This window comes from Ptychodera flava, chromosome 6, assembly GCF_041260155.1.
Source record: "Ptychodera flava strain L36383 chromosome 6, AS_Pfla_20210202, whole genome shotgun sequence".
Lineage (NCBI taxonomy): Eukaryota > Metazoa > Hemichordata > Enteropneusta > Ptychoderidae > Ptychodera > Ptychodera flava.
This window is the reverse complement of record NC_091933.1, coordinates 20,159,031-20,180,453: the sequence shown is the minus strand read 5'-3', so window position 1 is coordinate 20,180,453 and position 21,423 is coordinate 20,159,031. Positions and strand designations below refer to the sequence as shown.

The following is a 21,423-nucleotide window of genomic DNA, read 5'->3' as shown; positions in this document are numbered from 1 at the left end:
TAGGCCGACTGTCATACAGTTTGCGGTTGTAAATTTTTTAGTATGGGCTGTCAATCTTTTGCAATAACACAATTGAGGTGTGTTCTCTGTACTTGCTCATCACTGTATCAATGTTCTCATCCTCCTTGGAGCCTTCGCACGTGAAGATGGGATTTAAAGTTTCTCTCAAACTCCAAGAAGACAACTCTGAAATTGACTTGGCCGCTTTCATGGACAGGGATGAGGAACAGGAAGGAGAGAACACTGGAAAAGTCTTTCCGGGGTAAATCTTATATCCCAAGATTTCCACGCAGTCCTGGATGACTTGCACGGAAACCTTCCCAAAGAAGTGGAATTCGGTTGGATACTGTAGCACTGCTAGGCGCTGGTTGGGTTGGCCAGTTTCAAAGAAACTGTACATAAAATGCAAAACCTTAAAGGTATACTGTCACCTGTTCAAATTCTGCCACAGTTACCATGGAAAGAGATAATTGAACCAATCACAGATTTTAAGCGGGTGGCCTTTTGTTAAAAACACCACCCTCACATGGGCATTTTAATACCAAGGAATACCCCTTTGACCATATATGGGCATATTTAGATTACATGTGGCTGTATACCTTTAACAAAATACAAGCAAGAAAATTTAGCAAATGATAAATCAAGGTAACGAAAGTTCAACAGGATTCTTTACAAGAAGTAACTTACATACTGAAACCTGGGGTAAAACAACAATCTAGTAATAACACTTGGTATATGACAGAATAAAAGTAAACATAGCGTCAATGACACTTGCTCAAATTTGGTTTGATGTGGCGGGCCTTAGTGAGTGTACATACAACATTAGATAGCTTCTATGGGCCTTAGCTTGTGGTAAACATTATGTCAAGTGTATTTGAATACATTTTGATGCACAGTCCATCAGATACCAAGGCATTTTATGAAACGGTTGGCAACTGTTGCGATGGACACACATAATATACAACACCATGCAAGCACAGGGTCCGGCGAGCAATATTCGTCTAGAAATTATGAATATGATCAATAAATGTCTTGTATTAAACTTTTTTTAATTATACAAGCCTTACCTGTGTCTAGTGTGTGCCTTTTACTTTAACCTAGCTATCTGTGGATAGTGTTTCAAAGAAAACAGTCTATATCTGTTAATTGAGTTCCCTACTCCCCTTCATTAATTTGTTCTGCCGATCGCCAACGCGGGCGTATCGCCCTGACAAAATACCTCGTTAGCATCTCATAAGGTAGTAGACGGAAAGGGCTGAAACTCTCAGGGTCCGTGGCAAAAGGATGGGAGTAAAGTACCTAGACACTTAATTTATGCATATATGCATAGATAAACATGAAATAAACAACTCGCATTAGGTTATCATAGTGAGGCGGTCATTTTGAAAACTGGGCGTCATTTTTGCGGCGTCTACTCGTACGTGTGCAGCCAGAGGGTGTGTTATGGCCGTTGTCACAGATCCCGGCGATGTAACTGACCTTTTCGGCGAAGCCGATTGCTTAAAGTTTGCAAATGCATTGTCGAAATGGTAAGTTTAAGGAATGTTATATAAAAATGGTATTGTGACGAAAATACGGCAGCCAGAGGTTATATGATTATAAATGGTAACTTACTGACGACACAACATGTAACATGGTCGCTTCGAAGCTGCTTTGTCATAAAATTGTTCGGTGCATTTGGAATTCCTCAACTAAACTATCAAAAATAATTTTATAACTTTTAGACTTCTTAAAGCTAAGAGAGTCTGTCCAATCTTACCATCTGTAGACTATAAACATCAACTCATAATTGATGCATTCAGGCACAGCTATTATGAAATACGGCTAGTTTTCAATTGGGTTCGAACCCACAACAAAGGCATCAGTCGCCTAGTGGAGAAGTCACAGAGAGAACCGCTCGGCTAAATCTCCACTCCCAAAAAAGAATGGTTCAATAGCCGGCTAAGTAGTTACATTTTTCTGACTGAGACCGCTCCACACACGTTGTAGAGTTCGTGAAGCACTCACACACGCATGTTCACTATCACACATCGCGCATACGAACTTTATCGAAGCGAAGCAATGAATTCGTTGCTTTAACTGGGCGAACGATAGCCTCGGGAAAATTCTGTCCACCAGCAGAGCTACCAATCTAGGGTAGAAAATACGGCTAGTTTTCAATCGGGTTCGAACCCACAATATGCGGCATCAGTCGCCTAGCAGAGAGGTCACAAAGAGAACCGCTCGGCTAAATCTCCACTCCCAAACAAAAGTCATTGTCATTGAAAACTTGTCATTGTAGCAGTGATTCTGATGACATGGTATCAACAACTGAATTAATGAGTATGTGTTTGTGAGCCATTTGCTGTAGGGATGGTATTGTCTCGGTAATGTTGACCAATTCTGAAGGTGTACTCATCGATCAGGAACTTGTAAATCTGGGATTGGCATCCTCAAAAACTCTAAACAAAGGTGCCTGGTACAATTTGAAATGTGATAATTTCAACTTTTAAATATTGTGTTTTGTTCACATCCTGTTAAGGGTGAGCTCCTTAAAAGTCTAACAACTTTATACTGTCTGTGGAAAGTTTGCTATTGAATCAGATGTGGAACTGACCTACAGAATGTAAACAGTGTATTTTGCAGATATTCGCATATTTGTCAATGGCAAAATATGTCTCCTATTTTTCTGCATTCGTTATTGGCAAATGATCTTTTTCATGTAAAAGTGTGATCAGTTGTTTCCGTTTTCAAGTTAATGATTAATGATTGTTTTATGAATGAGTTTATTGAATATCAATTGTCCTGGCATCACCAGTAACACCATGTTTGTGTTTTCATGAAATTCACAAATATCCTAACTTTTGTAGTATTGAAAGTCCAAACAAATTTCCCTGAGTCAGCTGTGTGTCAGTATATGAAATACAGAATGTAGTTGAGTGACAGAAAACACATTGTAGTAAAGTGGCACATCGTACCAACTCAGAGCATGACCAATTTCACTGTACTCATCACATATACAAACTACATATATACAACTACTCAGGTAAAACCGTGACAGAGGTATACTGGTGAGTAGATGTGGCCAATCAGTTTGGAAGTAGCAGTGGTGTTACTGGTGACCTGGACATGTCTGGGTCGGACATGAAGGAATGGGACCCTATGTCAATGCACTATCTGTCAGACACCAAAAGGTATCAAGCTGATATTGATGACCCCGGAGTTGCAACAGTAGGATACAGTGAGTGATATGAATCTAGTCCGAATTCGTTTATGACAGGATTGGGATGGGGTGGGGAGGCTCCCTCAGTGGCTATGGAGAATGATAAGCAATAAATCCAAAATCAAGGAAATCATCCAAGTACAGAGTTACTCCCAGACAACTTTCTGAACTGCTGTTTTACATCGTTTTACATTGATTCAGTTTATGAATATTTACTCAGTATGAAGACCGTCATCAAAATAAATGCAACTAAACTTTGGGTTATTCTCTTAATTTATTACAGAGAGGCGAGAGAGACAAGGATTTGCCGATTTTTTAGTCAAGGTGAAACATGTTACCGTGGTGAGACATGTACCTATGAACATAGTCATAGTACAAGAAAAAATAATATTTATAAAATTAGCACTGTTGTTTACAGATTGTTTCAATGTTTGTTGTGCATCACTGCTGCCCTTTAGTGTGTACAGTGTTGGTGCAAGCAGTTTTCACAACACTAGTATGTGTTGATGTGTTACATGTTTTTTACGTTTGGAAGAATGCACTTTTTGATAATTTACAAAGGATGTAGCGAGGTCAAAGTACAGATGTTTGTTACAATCTGCATATAATTATAACATCAACTGTAATTGGTTGGATATGTCTCTCCACAGGGGAATCTTCCAATGACAAAAAAGTAACCTTTCACAGTAACAAGCATGTGGTTTTGCCAAAGCAAGATAGCTGGGTTGCCTTGAAAGTCACAGCTATATACAGTCCGTTACACTTCTGGGTAGAGTTGTCATTTGTTAACAATTTCCAATGCTCTGGGAATGCCCCAAAAGAAATACTGTTGTGCGGGTTACGCTGACATTGCCAAATAAATTAAACCTTTCTAGGGCCACACCAATCCGTCACCAACTCCCTGTGGGCCTCTGGTTCATCACTCAGTCATCACCTTCATTTTGTTATCTCCATATGTATGTACTTGCTTCAGTCATTTTCTTATCCTCTCCAGTTCAGCTCTTCCCTCGCCATATACTGTTACAGTAGCTATCTTGGTATCGCAAAATCCATCAATTTTCTACAAGTTTCATTCTCTTCGTCTTTCACCAGTGGTAAATTACCATCCATGTGTGAAATTTGCACAATGTCGGGAAGACAAATTTGACATGAGGGCCAGAGTGACAACCATGTGTTTTGATTTACAGGCAGCATTCCTGACAGTGGAGTCCTCAGTGAAGATAAAGATGATTCTTTCCTCACAGATCCTTTGATGGAGGAACTAAAGTTAGTGAAATATTCACTTCATTTAACTCACAGAGGTAGTACAGTAAAGAAACTTTATAAATTGTGCGTGTGTTGATAACCTTTTGGAGTGAATTGTGGCACAGAAGGCCTCTGTAAGGAAGTTTCATCTGTAACGTTTTATTCAGTTTAACTGTCTGTCTGTTGTGAGGGCGCCGTAATGGCAGCCCACTATGATTTGCCGCTCCGCATTTTTACTGTTTCCACGACGTTCAGTTGTTGTCTTTTCGTTTTATTCTACCATTATCCACTCAACATAACCAAGACGGAAATTACCAGCTGTATTTTAGATAGTTTCCACTCCAACTTTCACGAGAATTCGCACATCGTGAGGTGTTCCACTCGTCACTCTGTCAAGCTCAAGATGGCCGCCAGGATTCACTACAGTAGAGAAGAATTGTTAGCATTGCGGTACACAACTTCTCTGCAGAGTCAACAATGCACATATGCAAGACAAGCTTCATGTCGACTTCAGCAACTCATTCGTCGAAGAAGACCCAGAGGAAAACGTGCTGGAAGGAGACATTACAAAATAAAAGTGATTGTGAACGTTTTCCCGCGCCAGAACTTTTACGATTTTCACCACTGCTCATCTCCCTCGGTTAGCAAGTCAAACCTCAGACAGGTGCGTATGATTTCGAGCACGAATTCCAAACGGCACATATCTTGCACGTTATGGAATGCTCGCTCCATCGAAAAGAAACTTCCTGCAGTTGCTGACTCCATTTTGCAGAATAACACTGATCTTTTCATTGTGACTGAAACCTGGTTCAATGCTCTTGATGACACCGTTAAAGCTCGTTTTTCCTCGATTCTTCCCGGACACTCCATACACCAAGTACCTAGAACTCGTCGCAAGGGAGGTGGTACTGCTGTCATAGGTAAAGCCAATCTTCAGGTCACTCTGAACAAGTCATCTCCGTTTAAAACTTTCGAGATTCTCGATGCGAACGTTCGCCTTTCATCGGCAATGATTCGTCTACTTGTGATTTACCGCCCCCGAACTCTTGCAAGCATACTGTGTCAGATTTTCTTAACGAATTCACTCATTTGCTGGAAGTTATCCTACATGCAAAAGGTAATCTGATTATCGTCGGCGATTTCAACATCCATGTTGATGACCTTCGCGATCGTGATGCCTTGAAATTCGTTGACTGTCTGAACTCGTTTGGACTAGAACAACATGTCCAGTTTTCCACCCATGACAAAGGACACACCCTGGACCTCATCATCACCAGATCGTCGGACACTTTCATTTCAACAATCACAAATGACTGGCTGCTACCCTCAGATCACGCATCTCTACACTTCAACATCATGTCAAATGCACCGCCACCGTCTACAATCATGCGTACTTCAAGAAGACTTCGCAATGTGAATTTAGACAACCTTAAGGAAATGCTATCGTCTTCATTATCTATATTGCCTTCAGATGATAAGAGTGCTACACATATGGCTGAAAACTACAATGATCTACTTCGTGCTGCGATCGACAACCTTGCTCCTCCTGTTACCAAAGTTTTTATTAACAAGCAACGAGCCCCTTGGTACACTATCGAGCTGATCGACGAACGACGAAAGAAACTGCGTCGGTAAGAAAGAAAATGGAAAACAACAGGATTTGTCGTACATAAGGACATCTTCAAAGCTGCTCGTTCTGTATACTCTGGTAAACTACATGAGATGCACGCTAAATACCATCGAGAAAGAATCCAGAATGCTGATCAGAAGTCACTTTTTACTATTATTGATGACATGATAGGAAATAAGAAGATTATCGCGAGAATGCTTCCTGACATTGACATTTCTGAGTTGCCTAATACTTTTGCAAAGTTTTTCCGGTCTAAGATCGCAAAAATACGTCATGGTTTACCATCAGTCGTCCCTTCTGATTTTTGCATTTTGAATCACTGTCTTAGCTCTTTTACACCTGTGTCTATTGATTTTGTGTCAAAACTCATTAACACCTTGCCTCCCAAGTCCTGTGGGGCCGACCCATTGCCAACCGGTTTATTGAAATCATGTTGTGAACAGGTGGTCCCGGCTATAACTCAAATAATCAACAAGTCTCTTCTTTCTGGAGAGTTCCCACTGTCTTGTAAATCTGCCACTGTTCGTCCTCTTCTCAAGAAATCGAACTTAGACCCGAATGTTCTGAAAAACTATCGCCCCGTGTCGAATTTGCCTTTCCTTTCAAAGCTTATTGAGCGCATTGTTTTCTGTCAATTGAATACGTATTTATGCCATTACAATTTGTTTGCAAAATGTCAATCAGCATATCGAACAGGCTATAGTACAGAAACTGCTCTTCTGAGAGTCCAGAACGATATTCTACGTGCTCTTGATAGACGCAAAGATGTTATATTAATTTTACTCGATTTATCTGCTGCTTTTGACACGATTGATCACGATATTTTATTACACAGGCTGTGTCATAGATTTGGTATCACGGGGACAGTGCTGAATTGGTTTAAATCCTATCTGCAGGGGCGAACGCAGTCAGTGTGTGCTGGGTCAGTCGTGTCTGAGGCACAATCTCTTGATCGTGGTGTACCCCAAGGTTCTGTCCTCGGACCAATTTTATTCAATCTGTACACAGCACCCTTAGAGGATATCATTTTCAAGCATAAATTACATTACATGATGTACGCTGATGACACGCAATCGTATATCACTTGCGAAGCAGATCAAGTCCCGACAACTTCAATTGAGCTATGTGTTAATGAAATCAGGGGATGGATGCGAGACAATATGCTCGCTCTAAATGATGGTAAAACCGAGGTCATTCATTTTTCTTCTAAATTTACAGGTGTAGGTCCGGTTCCTCGTTGTGATATTAGAATAGGTGATGTCAGTGTTCACCCATCTGACACTGTTCGCAATCTTGGTGTCACGATGGATTCTAGTGGCAGTATGTCAGCACATGTTGTCAATGTGTATAAATCGGCCTCTCATGCTCTTTGGAAGATTGGTAAAATCCGTAATATACTCGATCAGCCTTCAACTGAGAAACTCATTCATGCTTTTATCACATCTCGCCTGGATTATTGCAACAGTTTACTTTTTGGTCTCCCTTCATTTGAAAATACGCAAACTGCAAACAATTCAAAATTCGGCAGCTCGACTTGTTACCAAGAAGAGAAAATGTGATCACATTACTCCCATTCTTCGTGACCTTCATTGGCTCCCTGTTGAACAACGTATCCAATTTAAAATTCTTTGTATTACTTTCAAAGTTCTCTGTAGTCATGTACCATCTTACCTTCATGAGCTTTTGATTAGACGTAGTACTAGTCATACATTGCGTTCATTTTCAAATGGGGAAATTAAGTTACACCAACCCATCGGCCGCACAGCTTACTATGGTGATAGGGCGTTTTCAATATGTGCGCCTCGTCTGTGGAATTCTTTGCCGTCGCACCTTCGTGCATCTCAGTCACTCGATAATTTTAAAGTCGGGTTAAAAACTTACCTGTTTAAGTCATTTTATACATGAGTTTTATACCCTTTTAAGTAATTTTATACCTGAGTTTTATTTGTTGATCTTTTTAACCATTTCTTTAGTTTTAGTTTTACCAGCTGTTACTTTTATTGAAAATTTAAATTTACTGTTTTTATTTGTCACTTTTTTCTTTGTTTTTAATGTAAAGCGCATTGAGATATTTAAATATGTAATGCGCTATATAAGAAATAAAGATTATGATTATTATGATTATGTTTAACGTAGAAAATGCCATGCCAGGCTGCATCGTTATAATGTCCAATTCATTGCTGTGATTTTCATTTCAGCAAGTTGTATGCCCACTCAGTGTACAGAGACACCTATTTGTTACTTCCTGCAAGAGGAGAGATAGTGGTTGCACAGTACAGCGATGATAATAGATGGTACAGAGCTCTGGTTACAGACGTACAGGAACAGAATGGAGATGTCACCTTGGAGATATGTACAGAGAGAAAAAGAGAGACCAAGTGATCTCAGCTTTCATAAAAACTACATTTATGACAGCACAAGTTCTTTATTTTCTCACTCCTGTTTCCATTTATAAAGTTCCACACTCAATATTGAAGACATTGGGGTTGGGCCAAACCATGGCTGCAAAAGGGTTAATGTTCAGGTAACTTAAAGAATAACTTAAGAGTGCTGCATTCATCAAGTAATTTTTAATGTTGGCTATATAAGAAAGTATTTAGCCATTGACTTTAACTTGTTCAAGTGTATACATATAGGCCATTTATAAAGCGATGTGGGTTTCTGCTATTCTATAGATGTTGTGTCGAAGTATGTGAGCAAGTTTTAAAAATTGCCATACTGTGTGATTCTTCTTTCACATGACAGAGTTATGATAGATCCTCTAAACTTCTCATGAAAATCCTTTTATTGAAAATTCTTTTATTGGAGCATAATACAACAGTATATATTGTGCACACCCAGTCTGTAAATTCAGTTTGTGATGGTCTACAAGAGATATGACAAACTTGCAAGCAAATTGAAATGTTAAATAGACGGATTGCTAGCATGCTATAATGTAAACACATCTTCACTTTCTTAGAAATGTCATTCAGGGAGCCATTAATGAACCTGTTGACAATGTTATTATAGAAGGACATTTCCTATCAGCGCCTGAAAAATGAGAACAGCCTGACCTGTTTTGTAAATGCATGGTTCAATCTTTACTTTTCATTTTCAGGTATTTTACGTAGACTATGGCAATTCTGAAATGTTGTGCATCACTTTTATAAGGCAAATAAAGGAGGAGTTTTTGCGACTGCCGTTCCAAGCAGTGGAGTGTTTTTTGGCAGGCATAGAGCCGACCCCAGAGGAAGGTCAAAGTTGACCAGAAGATGCCCTGTAAGTGTCTGTCTGAATGGATAGATAGACTAGCTAGCTAGCTAGCTAGCTAGCTAGCTAGCTAGATAGATAGATAGATAGATAGATAGATAGATAGATAGATAGATAGATAGATAGATAGATACTGATAATATAATCATTGTAGGGAAAGTACCCAGGACATGAAATGAAGTTTTTGGAAGTATGATGGCAAAGCAGGGAACTATGCCATTTTGAATGTGTCCTGCAAATTGAAGATCAACTTGATTTGTCATCTTTTTTCTTTCTTTATTTGTTTGTTTATTTATGTATGTGTTTATTTCATATATTTTGTGGGAAGCTCTTTGAGGGAGAGAGGTCAACAAGAGACTCATAGGGCACATCAAATACACGTTGATTGAAAAATAGATCCTAGCATATCTTCTTCAATTGATATTTTTCTAGTGACAATGTTTGTAGGGTCCCTATGCATCTGGAAAGTCTTTGAAAGTCCTTGAATGTTAAAAGCTGCTGGAAAGTTGTGGTAAAGTCCTGGAAAATTGATAATCCACCAATAATTTTCAAATGTAACAAGATGATCAGTCGTGATCTTGTAGAAAATGACCTGTGAAATACAAGTGAGAAAAGTCAAATATCATCTTATTATTAGTGAAAGATATGTTGCGGAAATGGTATAATATTTTGGCTGTGTAGTTAGCTTAAAACAGAAGCCCAGTTTGAGTATCTATTGAGTGGTAGACATCATATTCACGTAAATTACTGAAGAAATTACTGTTAGGTACATGTTCATCCGACAATATAGGAATCTCAGTCCAGTGGGTAGGGTAACCAAACTCATAATCAACAGGATAGTGAGTGAAAAAAAACCAAGGTGTGGCTACAGTTAGCTGACTCACTGTCAGAGAATGCTGAGTTCAAAACTCAAGCAACGTACACGAGCAAGGCACTTTTAAATAAGTTTTCATTGGCAATTTCCATGCGGGAGTTTGCCGCCAAGGATACTGATGTATATCAATAACATTAAAGTACTAGTAGTATGAGCCTCGAAAGTGAAAGACTTAAACTTTTGCTCCAATTTTCCTAAATGAAACTTTCACCCCTTCTCTTACCAAATCAATAAAAATCTGGGGTCACCGTGCAAATTTGGAACTAGTGAAACAAATTACCCAACATTTGAAATTCGAATTGGCCGCCATTCTCTATTTTAACTCTATGGGGCAAAATTAAATTTTGGATTTTTGAAAAACTAAGACGGTTAAAGTATTTCTTTCTCCAAGAGCTTTAAATTGAGCCTCCAAAGTGGTAGACCAGAAAGAGTTGTAGAAATTTTAGAGTCCTAATATCTGTCCCCAAGGCGTGTTCCACCTTATAGGTATACTCTCACTGTTCAAATTTTGCCACAGTTACCATGGAAAGAGAAAATCTGACCAATCAGACATTTTAAGCGGGTGGACGCTTTTTAAAAACAGCGCCCTCACATGTGCATTCTGAGTACCAAGGAACGCCCCTTCGACAATATATGGGCATTTTAGATTACAGGTGAGTGTATACCTTTCAGGATATTTGCGAGTATGGAGTACAGGTCTGACTCAGATATCTCATTTGAGATTCCAAATAAGTAGGTGATAAACTGATTTCTTAATCAGTTTTCTATGGTGCAACTTGTCAGCTTTTGGCATATTTCAGAGACCCAAGGTTGGTCCTCTACCTGACTTCAGCGCAGGACTCGAACATCACAGAAAACCAGATCAAGCTATGGACGTACCTACCATGGCAATTAAGCTACATGACTCCAACTGTTGCCTCAAGTTTAATACACTGTAAAGTGAGCTTGGTTATGATGTCCAGTAATTACCAAATATTGCCATGAAATTTTGGCTGACATTTATGTCCTTTAATGGACACTATTAAGCTGTGAGGGACCCTGGTTGGTAACGTAAGTATCACTAATCCCTCCCTAGAGTAATGGGGCATACTCTTAAAAAGTACAGCAGCTTTTAGAAGACTAACTAGAACAGATGTCAGATTTACTCTGCTTTATTACTTCCAGAGAAATCTTGAGTTTAACCCTTTGAGTACTGTAATTTTTCCCACCAATATTTTAGTGCAACATTTTACCAATTTTTATGAATTTTTCCGTAATTCTTTTAATAATTTTTGACCAAATGTACAACACTAGGTGATAAACTGATTTCTAAATCAGTTTTCTATGGTGCAACTTGTCAGCTTTTGGCATATTTCAGAGACCCAAGATTGGTCCTCTAACTGACTTCAGTATAGGACTCGAACATCACAGAGAACCAGATCAAGCTATGGACGTACCTACCATGGCAATTAAGCTACATGACTCCAACTGTTGCCTCAAGTTTAATACACTGTAAAGTGAGCTTGGTTATGATGTCCAGTAATTACCAAATATTGCCATGAAATTTTGGCTGACATTTATGTCCTTTAATGGACACTATTAAGCTGTGAGGGACCCTGGTTGGTAACGTAAGTATCACTAATCCCTCCCTAGAGTAATGGGGCATACTCTTAAAAAGTACAGCAGCTTTTAGAAGACTAACTAGAACAGATGTCAGATTTACTCTGCTTTATTACTTCCAGAGAAATCTTGAGTTTAACCCTTTGAGTACTGTAATTTTTCCCACCAATATTTTAGTGCAACATTTTACCAATTTTTATGAATTTTTCTGTAATTCTTTTAATAATTTTTGACCAAATGTACAACACTAGGTGATAAACTGATTTCTAAATCAGTTTTCTATGGTGCAACTTGTCAGCTTTTGGCATATTTCAGGGACCCAAGATTGGTCCTCTAACTGACTTCAGTATATATAGGACTCGAACATCACAGAGAACCAGATCAAGCTATGGACGTACCTACTATGACAATTAAGCAACATGACTCCACCTGTTGCCTCAAGTTTAATATACTGTAAAGTGAGCTTGGTTATGATGTCCAGTAATTACCAAATATTGCCATGAAATTTTGGCTCATATTAATGTCCTCTAATGGAGGCTATAAAACTGTAAGGGACCCTGGTTGGTAAATAACACTAATACATCCCTAGAGTAATGGGGCATACTCTTAAAAAGTACAGCAGCTTTTAGAAGACTAACTAGAACAGATGTCAGATTTACTCTGCTTTATTACTTCCAGAGAAATCTTGAGTTTCACAAGAGTGTAAGTACTATGAGAATTATTTGAAAGCAATCATAGAGACAATTACACTGTCTATGATTGTACCACCTAAAGTTTAATTTCCAACAAACACAACTTAAGTCAAAGAAATATCATATATTGGCATACCAGTATGCCAATATTTTCCAAAACGTCAAATAAAGCTTAAAATGTTGGCACAAAAAAATTACGTCCAATTAACAGGATATCAACACACTTCAGTAATAATTAAATAATGGGGACAGCCGTTTAATTTTGAATGAAAGAAAACTTAGGAAACTGCAATAATTTTTTGTGGGATATCCTGAAGCAGCATTGGCAGCAATAGAAACTGATTGATGATTGATGAGTTAATTCAGTAATTTGGACCATTGCAAGTACAAAACCACACCGAAAATAACAAAATGTTGTAAACTATCTTAATTATTGCCTTTCTTCAGAGAATGCACTTAAATTCCTGCTGGATGGTAATTAAGATATCTTAATTTAGACCCTTAGATTTTGACAAAAACTCACTCTGTCCAATACATTCCATCTGTCCCTACTTTTCTATGCCTTCTAACAGCAAAGTTGCACACCTCTTCAACAAAAAATAGTGTCAATGACACTGTGCTCCCATTTTACAGAGATACGCAGTACTAGTACACACATGACATTGCATTTTACAGATTGATTACTGAGAAAATTCCATTGCATGTCCAAATTAGTCTTATACCCCAGGAATATGAAATGCTCCATCTCATAATGACTTTTACACATCTGACAGAAAACAACCCTAGGATCAAGGCTATCATGTTTTAAAGCAATCCAACAAATACTTTGGGAGAAAATGAATTTTTGAGAAAAAGTGGGAAAATTGCCCCAAAAATACAAATATGAAAATTTCACCACAATTTGAACGAATCTGACAAAGGCCACCCCTGGGATCATTCATACAAGTTTTCTTAGTACTTGAGTAGTATACTCAAGTACTCAGAGAAAGCACACTTAAGAGGCAAATGTTTGCAACTTAAGAAGTTCAAGCTCATCAAAAGCATTATAAGGAATCATGTAACACTGTCATTTGACCTGTTTACACAGATTGCATAATTATCGTTATCAAGTTGAAAGTTGACCACAACTGGAATTCGGAACTTTATCTATCTCTCTTTATTTGGCCAATCTATAAAGACAAACTATTATGAGCAGTTTCTTTTAGATAACATACAGAAAACATTATATGACGGTACAGAATACGTCAAAGTTAAGATTCAGGCAAGTTGTCTTTACATGTTTTAATCATGCAAGATGGTAAACATTTCACTATGAACTGTCAAAAATGTTGAACTTCCTAATAATTCTGCACTAACATTATTTTGGCTTTGTTGATTTCCTAATGAATTCAATTATTTAAAATCATGTTAATTTTTTTTCTGGGTGAATTGATAGGGCTTATACAGTACAAGAGTTAAGTACAATGTAAGTCAAATTCAGTTAAATATCAATTACCTTCTAACATTGCATCATTCCTAAATAACACCTCAGCCTGCAACAGCACAATCATAGTCTACGAATTCACACAGGCATTACTTGACTTTAAATGAATGACCAACTACATTTCAGCTGTATACCAAATTTGAAGGCATGGCAAAAAGTACCACAAATTTGCAAATTTCACTTTTAGTTCACTGGGTCATCTTGAGGTCACTCATAGGAACCTGCACACTCAATTAGAAAGTAATGGCATACACAGTTTCAAAAAAGATTTTTTAAACAAAAATGGCAAACATTGCCCAAAAATACAAATATGCAAATTTTGCCATAATTTCGATGAATTCTATTTTGAGTTATCAAAAGGCACCTGCACGCCACATTTTAAAGCGATCCGATTATTTGTTTAAGAGAAAAAGATTTTTTACTGAAATGGCATAAAAAAAGAAATAAAATTCATTAAAAATAGAAAGCATCAAATATTGACATTAAATCTATATGTTTAAATGAGTTGGGCGTAAGATACATAAAAACTAAATATGACAATGATCAGATGAGTTGTTCCTGAGTAATTGATTTTTGGCCATTTTCGCCGGTTTTTTCTACCTCATTTGCATATCTATGAGACTAAAACGTTCATATTAGCAACGGCACATCTACACCATATACGGCATCACTACACCAAAAATCGGATTAATACATCCAGCGGTTCATGAGCTTTTGGGTTGGACGGACATCCATCCATCCATCCATCCATCCATCCATCCACCCACACACACACACACACATACATACATACATACATACATACATACATACATACATACATACATACATACATGCATGCATGCATGCATGCATGCATGCATGCATGCATGCATACATACATACAGACAGACAGACAGTTCACATATCACACTTTTTTCAACCATATAAACTCCCAATTGCCATGTATGTAATGCAAATGGGAGCTAATAAGTCTGTTAAAAATTATTTTCTTCGTGCAATTCTAATATTGACACAAAGTAGAATTGGAAACTTCGAGGGAAATTTTGCTTTTAAATTCAGAGGTGGTTTTGTAGGGGATACATATGTACAGTACATGTATATCACAATAATATACAAATAGAGATGTCCTGTCTCGATTAATTTGACGCATGTTAGTACTTTCTATTTAAATGTTCTGACATACTTCGATCAATCCGCGGTTTGTTTTATTTTTCTCCCCTTCGTATTTAAGATTGCGGAATGTCAACATTTACATTGTACATGAAAAGATGGCTGCCATCTGCCACTGTCTCTGCTAACACCTAGACATTCTTTTCCCACATGAAAACTATTAACATATTGCCAAAGTCCCTGAAGCTACTATAGACATGGATACAAAATTAAGTATTTCCTGAGTGTATGAAATTATCTCACTAAGGTCATCCTAGGGACCTGTAAACTAAATATTAAAGCTGTCTGACCAGCGGTTTTGAGAAAACAAGCGACCGAACTGTTGACAGAGCTTTGCTGTGTTATGTGGAGACTAACTTTTTGTGATACATGTATTGATGAAGAAGGTATCTTTGATAGCTCATTTCAGGATTGCCTGATCAAAAATGGCAAAATTTGCTGCATAAATACAAAATTGATGATTTCGTCATAATTTCAACATATTACATTAAGATATAGCCTAGGAACCTGTATACCAAATATCAAAGGTATCAGATGAGTAACTTTTGAGAACACATTTTTGACCAAAAATGGCAAAAATTGCACCAAAAATACAAAATTGCAGATTTTGTCATATATTCAATATATCATATTTACTTCATCTGTAGGAACCAGTATACCAAATATCAAAGCTGTTAGACATAAAAAATAAACAAACAAACATACATACATACATACATACACACACACATACATACATACATACATACATACATACATACATACATACATACATACAGACAGACAGACTGACGCCGGACGCCGGTCCGATACCCATCCCAATAGCTTCTATAGAATATAGTCTATAGTAGCTAAAAATAAAACATTTTAACATGCAAATCTTCAGAAGAGTCTTATGAGTGGGTATCCTCCACTTCATAGCTCTCCAATTTCCTCCTTTGTGAAAGATTCACAAGGTACAATCTCAGTATCGTCCACTTTTTGAGGGTTGTTGGCACCCTTGACCTTTTCCACCATGACGGGGTTGTTGACACAAGCCACTTCAGGATCGGTTGTACGGACGTAGTGTTGGACGCCGTTGGATCTCCTGGTGCAGAGGATGTACAGCAAGCCAACAATGAGGAAAACCAGACATATGCCTAGGACAATCAATGCTATGAAAACACCTTTGTTCCTACTGACGTATGAACCGTCTTCAACTTCCATTTTTGCAGTGCTTCCCACACTGTCAGGCATTATTCCTTCACTTACTTCCACAACTTTGACACCAAGCTGAAGAGAAAGTGAAAAATAAATTGTGTTCTCTTAATTTGTAAAGATTAATGGCAGAAACACAGAGAATTAAGTGTTTGTTGGACAAAACTTGAAGTTATACCAATAACCATATAGCTGTAGCTATCATAGTTTCAAAAGTTCAATGCTCCCCCACTCTCCCCAACCCATTTTACCCATAGTTTGGCAAAAACTCATTGTTATGTACAGTGATTGTGAATCATTTTAAGTGTTAAGGAACTGAAAATGATGGAATCCTATGTTTCATGACAGTTTTCAATTTCGAATGGAAACACTCCAAGATTGTTAACATGTACTGTTTCAGGGGCAGCCAACAACGCTGTTCGCGCAAGAAGCTGTTGGTAGTAAAGTTGCTCTAGGCAAATCATAAACACAGAAATCAATGAAGCTGGCAAAGTGGAAACAACAGTGATCATAGACAGTATTGTTGCATAATCGCCTACAAATCAAATATGAAGACAACTGAAATGGTCGTTTTATTCATTTTGACTTGAAATACACAAATTTCAAGTTAAAAGTAACACATGAATTTTGAAGTAAAACGTTTGAACATTTCTTAAAAATTTACAGAGAAAATTGTATGCTTAATTTTTCTGAAATCTAAGCACCAGCATCTCTAGCAATTCAATATACCATATTTAAGGCTGAGCCCGTAAGTTTGCACATGTATGTTATTTCAGTAAAGTGACAGTTCACTGTTCACAGTAGATGGGTTTTTGATGAAGACATTTTTCTTCATCAGAGGTGTTTATGGTCTTGCTGGTTACACATGTGATAGCTCGAACGAGCCCAGTGTCTCGGAATGCTGCAGTATATTTATGCAAAGGCGGTAACCCTTGACACAAGTCATGCACCAGCTAGCACGCACGCAACATGGATACTATCGAATGGTGTATTATTGTTTCATTCCAAAGGTAAAATATATTGATGTGTTTTATTTTCAATTTTTTTTAAAGTTACAACAGTGGCTAAATAACTTCAGAGCTTGTAAATCTTGATAAAAGTAAAAACTATTGAAGCTTGGCTGTGACGTGTGACAATGCAATCACAAGCATTATGAGATTGTATATATAATGCAGAATTCAGGGTAGATGAATATCCACATCGATAGAAAATCATTAGCATAAAACTTCAATACCGAAACAATGGTCATTAATATAATTTGCATAAATTAATACTAATCTGCCCCATATTTTACACTAATAGGGATTGCAATGGCAGTGACTATGCTTTCAAGGAACAAAATTCTTATCATTCTGTAGTAACATAAATGTATCAGTGAGCTGCTGTGTGAGCTATTTAATTTGAAAGCTAGTTTGTTTATCAAGAAGAAGAGAACTGGCCAAACACTGAGAAATCGGCTCTAAAATTTGCCAATTTGATCCTCATTTGCACAAAACTGAATAAGGTGATTTCTATGAACCTTAGAAACTTGATAGCTTTCAGATGAGCAGTCATACAGCAGATGATTTTTCGAGGATAATCAGCAAAAATATTATGCAAATGTTATGTTATTTGCATCAATGCACCCCTGGCAGGATGAGATATATTTTGACCAAAATCCAGAAAGTAAGCCCCAGATATTTGCAACTACAACTTTTATGATCATTTGAAAAAATCCAAGTCACCTCATTTCCAGGGAGATGAGCACCAAATGCCAGGAAAGTTTTCCAAAAAGTGAATTATAAGAGAAGTGCAAAGTTGAGCCATGATATGCTAGACGAGGGATAACTGAAGGAGGCTTGCCTAGCAACCACACTGTTGCCTGGCAACCAAGAATAGCCTACAGAATAATAGAGACATTTTCTGTATATAAACTCACAAATTAACTCATGGAATTTCAAAGTTAGTTAGAAAACTTCCTAAAAATGTTGTTGATACCTTTTAGGAAAAGAATGCAAAAAATAAAATTGTAAAGGGTAATCGAAGAAAAAAGGGATTTCAGAAAGGAAAGACAAGGAAAGGCTGGAGTTGGATTGATCTAGCTGTTCCTGTTGCTGTATATGGTGTGATATCACGTATCTACTCTGGAGGAACACATTATATGATGTTCTACATATTTCTAAAGATGTCACAAGGCAACTGTCGAATGCCTTCTCCTAAGATAAACCAAGCCACAAGGCAACCCTAAGGTTGTCTCTGAAGACTTAATTATCATCCAATGAGAACCCTATAGCCTGCTGGGTGGCAAGAAGGGATGGATATTTGACAAATATACCAAATAAATTTCATTTGTTCAGTCACCGTTGAGCACACTATGATGTCATAATGTCTCCCCATAACTTTAACTGCAATCGAATTATTTTTTCCATCGGAACTGGCACGACAGGACAAGGTCAGCTTAAATCTGAACACCAAGAATAGTTGTCTCTCTCAGCTTGACATCAGAAGTATGCACGCACTGAGAGGCCCTAGATATTGCATGCCTGATGCAATTATCTCATTCCATTTATAAATGCCATGCTCTCAAGTTACAAATTCCCGGAGTTCTTCCTGTGCAAGCTGCCACCAATTCACAAGATGAATCCAAAGTTGGCTCGATATATCTGCCACCAAGCCGTCTACTGAATATATCAACTCATCTCTGATACTCAGAATGAAAAAAAGAATCGTCGCCAAGAATTTCAGGGAAAGTTTGCAAAGATTTACGATCATTTTAACTTAACCAAAATGTATGAATACTGTTTAGTAACTGTTGTTTTTAACCTTTTTGAATTTTGTTCATTGTCTGTTTTGTATAAATATCTCTCAAAAAAATTACAAGTTCAACTTCTAAACGACTAACAACATAGTAGATTCCAAAAACATAAATATGTATACTGTGAAAGAATTCATTATTCACTGGAATTGAATTTCACGGTTTTATCTGATAGAAACCCATTTGAAACCCATTTATTAAATCCCAAGGTCAATGGTAAATATATACAATCTATTGTTATAGTGACACACCATTGAATTTAAAGGGCCAGTATCTGTAACTTTTGATTAATTTTTTCAGTATTCTTGTTTTGTATGTCACTTGAAAATAACTGTTCTATTCCCCCATGAAACACCCTCTAATTAATCCGCCAATGCACTGTCTGTCTGTCTGTGTAATAGAAAGTGTTGTTGTTGACATTTGAGTTTTAAGTCGGACCAGAATCCACTTGTCAACAATAATGACTGAGTCTGCACTTGTACAGATTGAGATAGCCAGCTCAATATTGTATCTCAAGATGCTTGGTAGAGTAGAATGATTTAAAGGGACAAAGTCGGCCATTTTTCATGAATTTTGTTTGATGCGAGATACTACTAATATTGTTTGACATGTTAAAAAGACAATGAATGAATGGGTTGACCATGCATATATTCGACCCCAGTTTTAGACAAATTAAGTGAAACCATCGTGAAAATGAATTAATGGTCATGACCATTAGTTCATTTTCACGATGGTTTCATTAATCGTGTCTATAACCGGGGTCGAATATATTCCTGGTCACCCATTCATTATCTTTCGACATGTCAAACAATATAAGTAGTATCTCGCATCAAACAAAATTCATGAAAAATGGCCGACTTATTTGTCCCTTTAAGAAACTGTAATTGACATACAACACAATAATTATGGTAAAAACATCATCAAAAGTTACAAGTTCTGGCCATTTAAAACTATGATGGAAATCTGACAGTTGACTTTTACCTTGTATCAAATCACCCTGTGCTTGAAAGGCAGCTTGGGAAGTAAGGCTGAAGTTCAGGATACTCAGGTTCCACATAAAATAAAGAAACTTTCATTCATATTCAGTTAATGGGAATTGTTTTCATTTTTAACATCCCACAGACTTTTTAATATTGTCTTATTCATTGGTCAGAGTCAAACTCAAAGCTACATTCAGTACATTTTAAATTTTTTGTTCCAGAAAAAAAATCATAGCAATATGAATTAGATATAGCCTGCTACACTTTTCTCATTTTCAGTGTAGCATCTTCAATGACTAGTAAAACTCTACGGAGTTGCACTCACCTCTGATTCCAGTTCATCTTTGTTGTCTGTTATGATCGCAGCAAGGTCTTTTGCTAGGACATAGCCCCCTGAATTAAAAAAATAGAAAATAAAGGAAGAAAAAAGGATTGAAAAATTAAACGTGTCATCTGTAAAACATCTACCAGTCAACTTTTTACTATGGCAAGAAACGCTGGATTGGTAAATTTAATTACATTCCCTTTCAGGAGAAGACAAGAATGACATACTAAACCCAATCCTCCATAGTAAGATTAGCACAGAGGATAATCTTTTAGCGTTTAAGCATGAATGAATATTCTGTAGTTATAATGCACAAGAGACCTTCTGAATTCATAATTTATAGACTTATAAAATAATTCATACAAGCAAGTGACAATTTTTTTTAACTTTCTTATAAGTGGACTCCCAAATTCATGTAAAGTTGTAAAGCTATCATGGCTTTTTGAGCTTTCAGACATCATAGAACCCACAAGTCACCAAAGGTACCACATACATTTCTTTAATATCATCTCAGTTTTCAATAGATTGTATAAGGTCATCAGATGGCTGGTATAAATCGGTTCACTTCTGACCGTATGTTGGAGACAGTGTACTCTCTGAGCACTGTGAGGGCTTCTTTTTACCGCCATCACTTTGAATTCCTATGATCGATTATAGAGACTGTGATTTTTGGAATACCAAGTCAATCATCTGCTAAAAAGGAGTATTTCTTTACTCAGAATCTTATTCTAATGGGGATTCAGAAAAGGGGAAAACTAGTTCAGGATAATTTCCTCAAAGTTTGTTTATGAACCAAGTCATGTAGATGCCAACCACTGATAACAACCAGATATGAACTGAATATGCTCACGTGTCTTACAACAGGTTCATTAATAGTAGTGCGCTTCACAGAACACTGAGATATATGTTATCACTATATGTAGCAGGTTTTTTTAACTTCGCACAGTGCTCTCAAAGTTTAATCACTAATTACAAAACTT

At 37.2% G+C, this 21,423-nt stretch overlaps 1 protein-coding gene across 2 annotated transcripts in view; it reads right to left on the bottom strand.

Annotated features, from left to right (window-relative positions):
- Positions 1-12,627: 12,627 nt before the first annotated feature.
- Positions 12,628-21,423, bottom strand: part of LOC139135087 (uncharacterized) — a 34,939-nt gene continuing 26,143 nt past the window's right edge. For both annotated transcript variants that reach the window (XM_070702318.1, XM_070702317.1), the window contains 2 exons: positions 20,444-20,511; positions 12,628-16,419 (listed from right to left, as the gene is read on the bottom strand). In XM_070702318.1, coding sequence (XP_070558419.1) covers positions 16,063-16,419; positions 20,444-20,511 — 425 coding nt within the window. In that variant the 3' untranslated portion in view covers positions 12,628-16,062. The remainder of the gene's footprint in view (positions 16,420-20,443; positions 20,512-21,423) is intronic.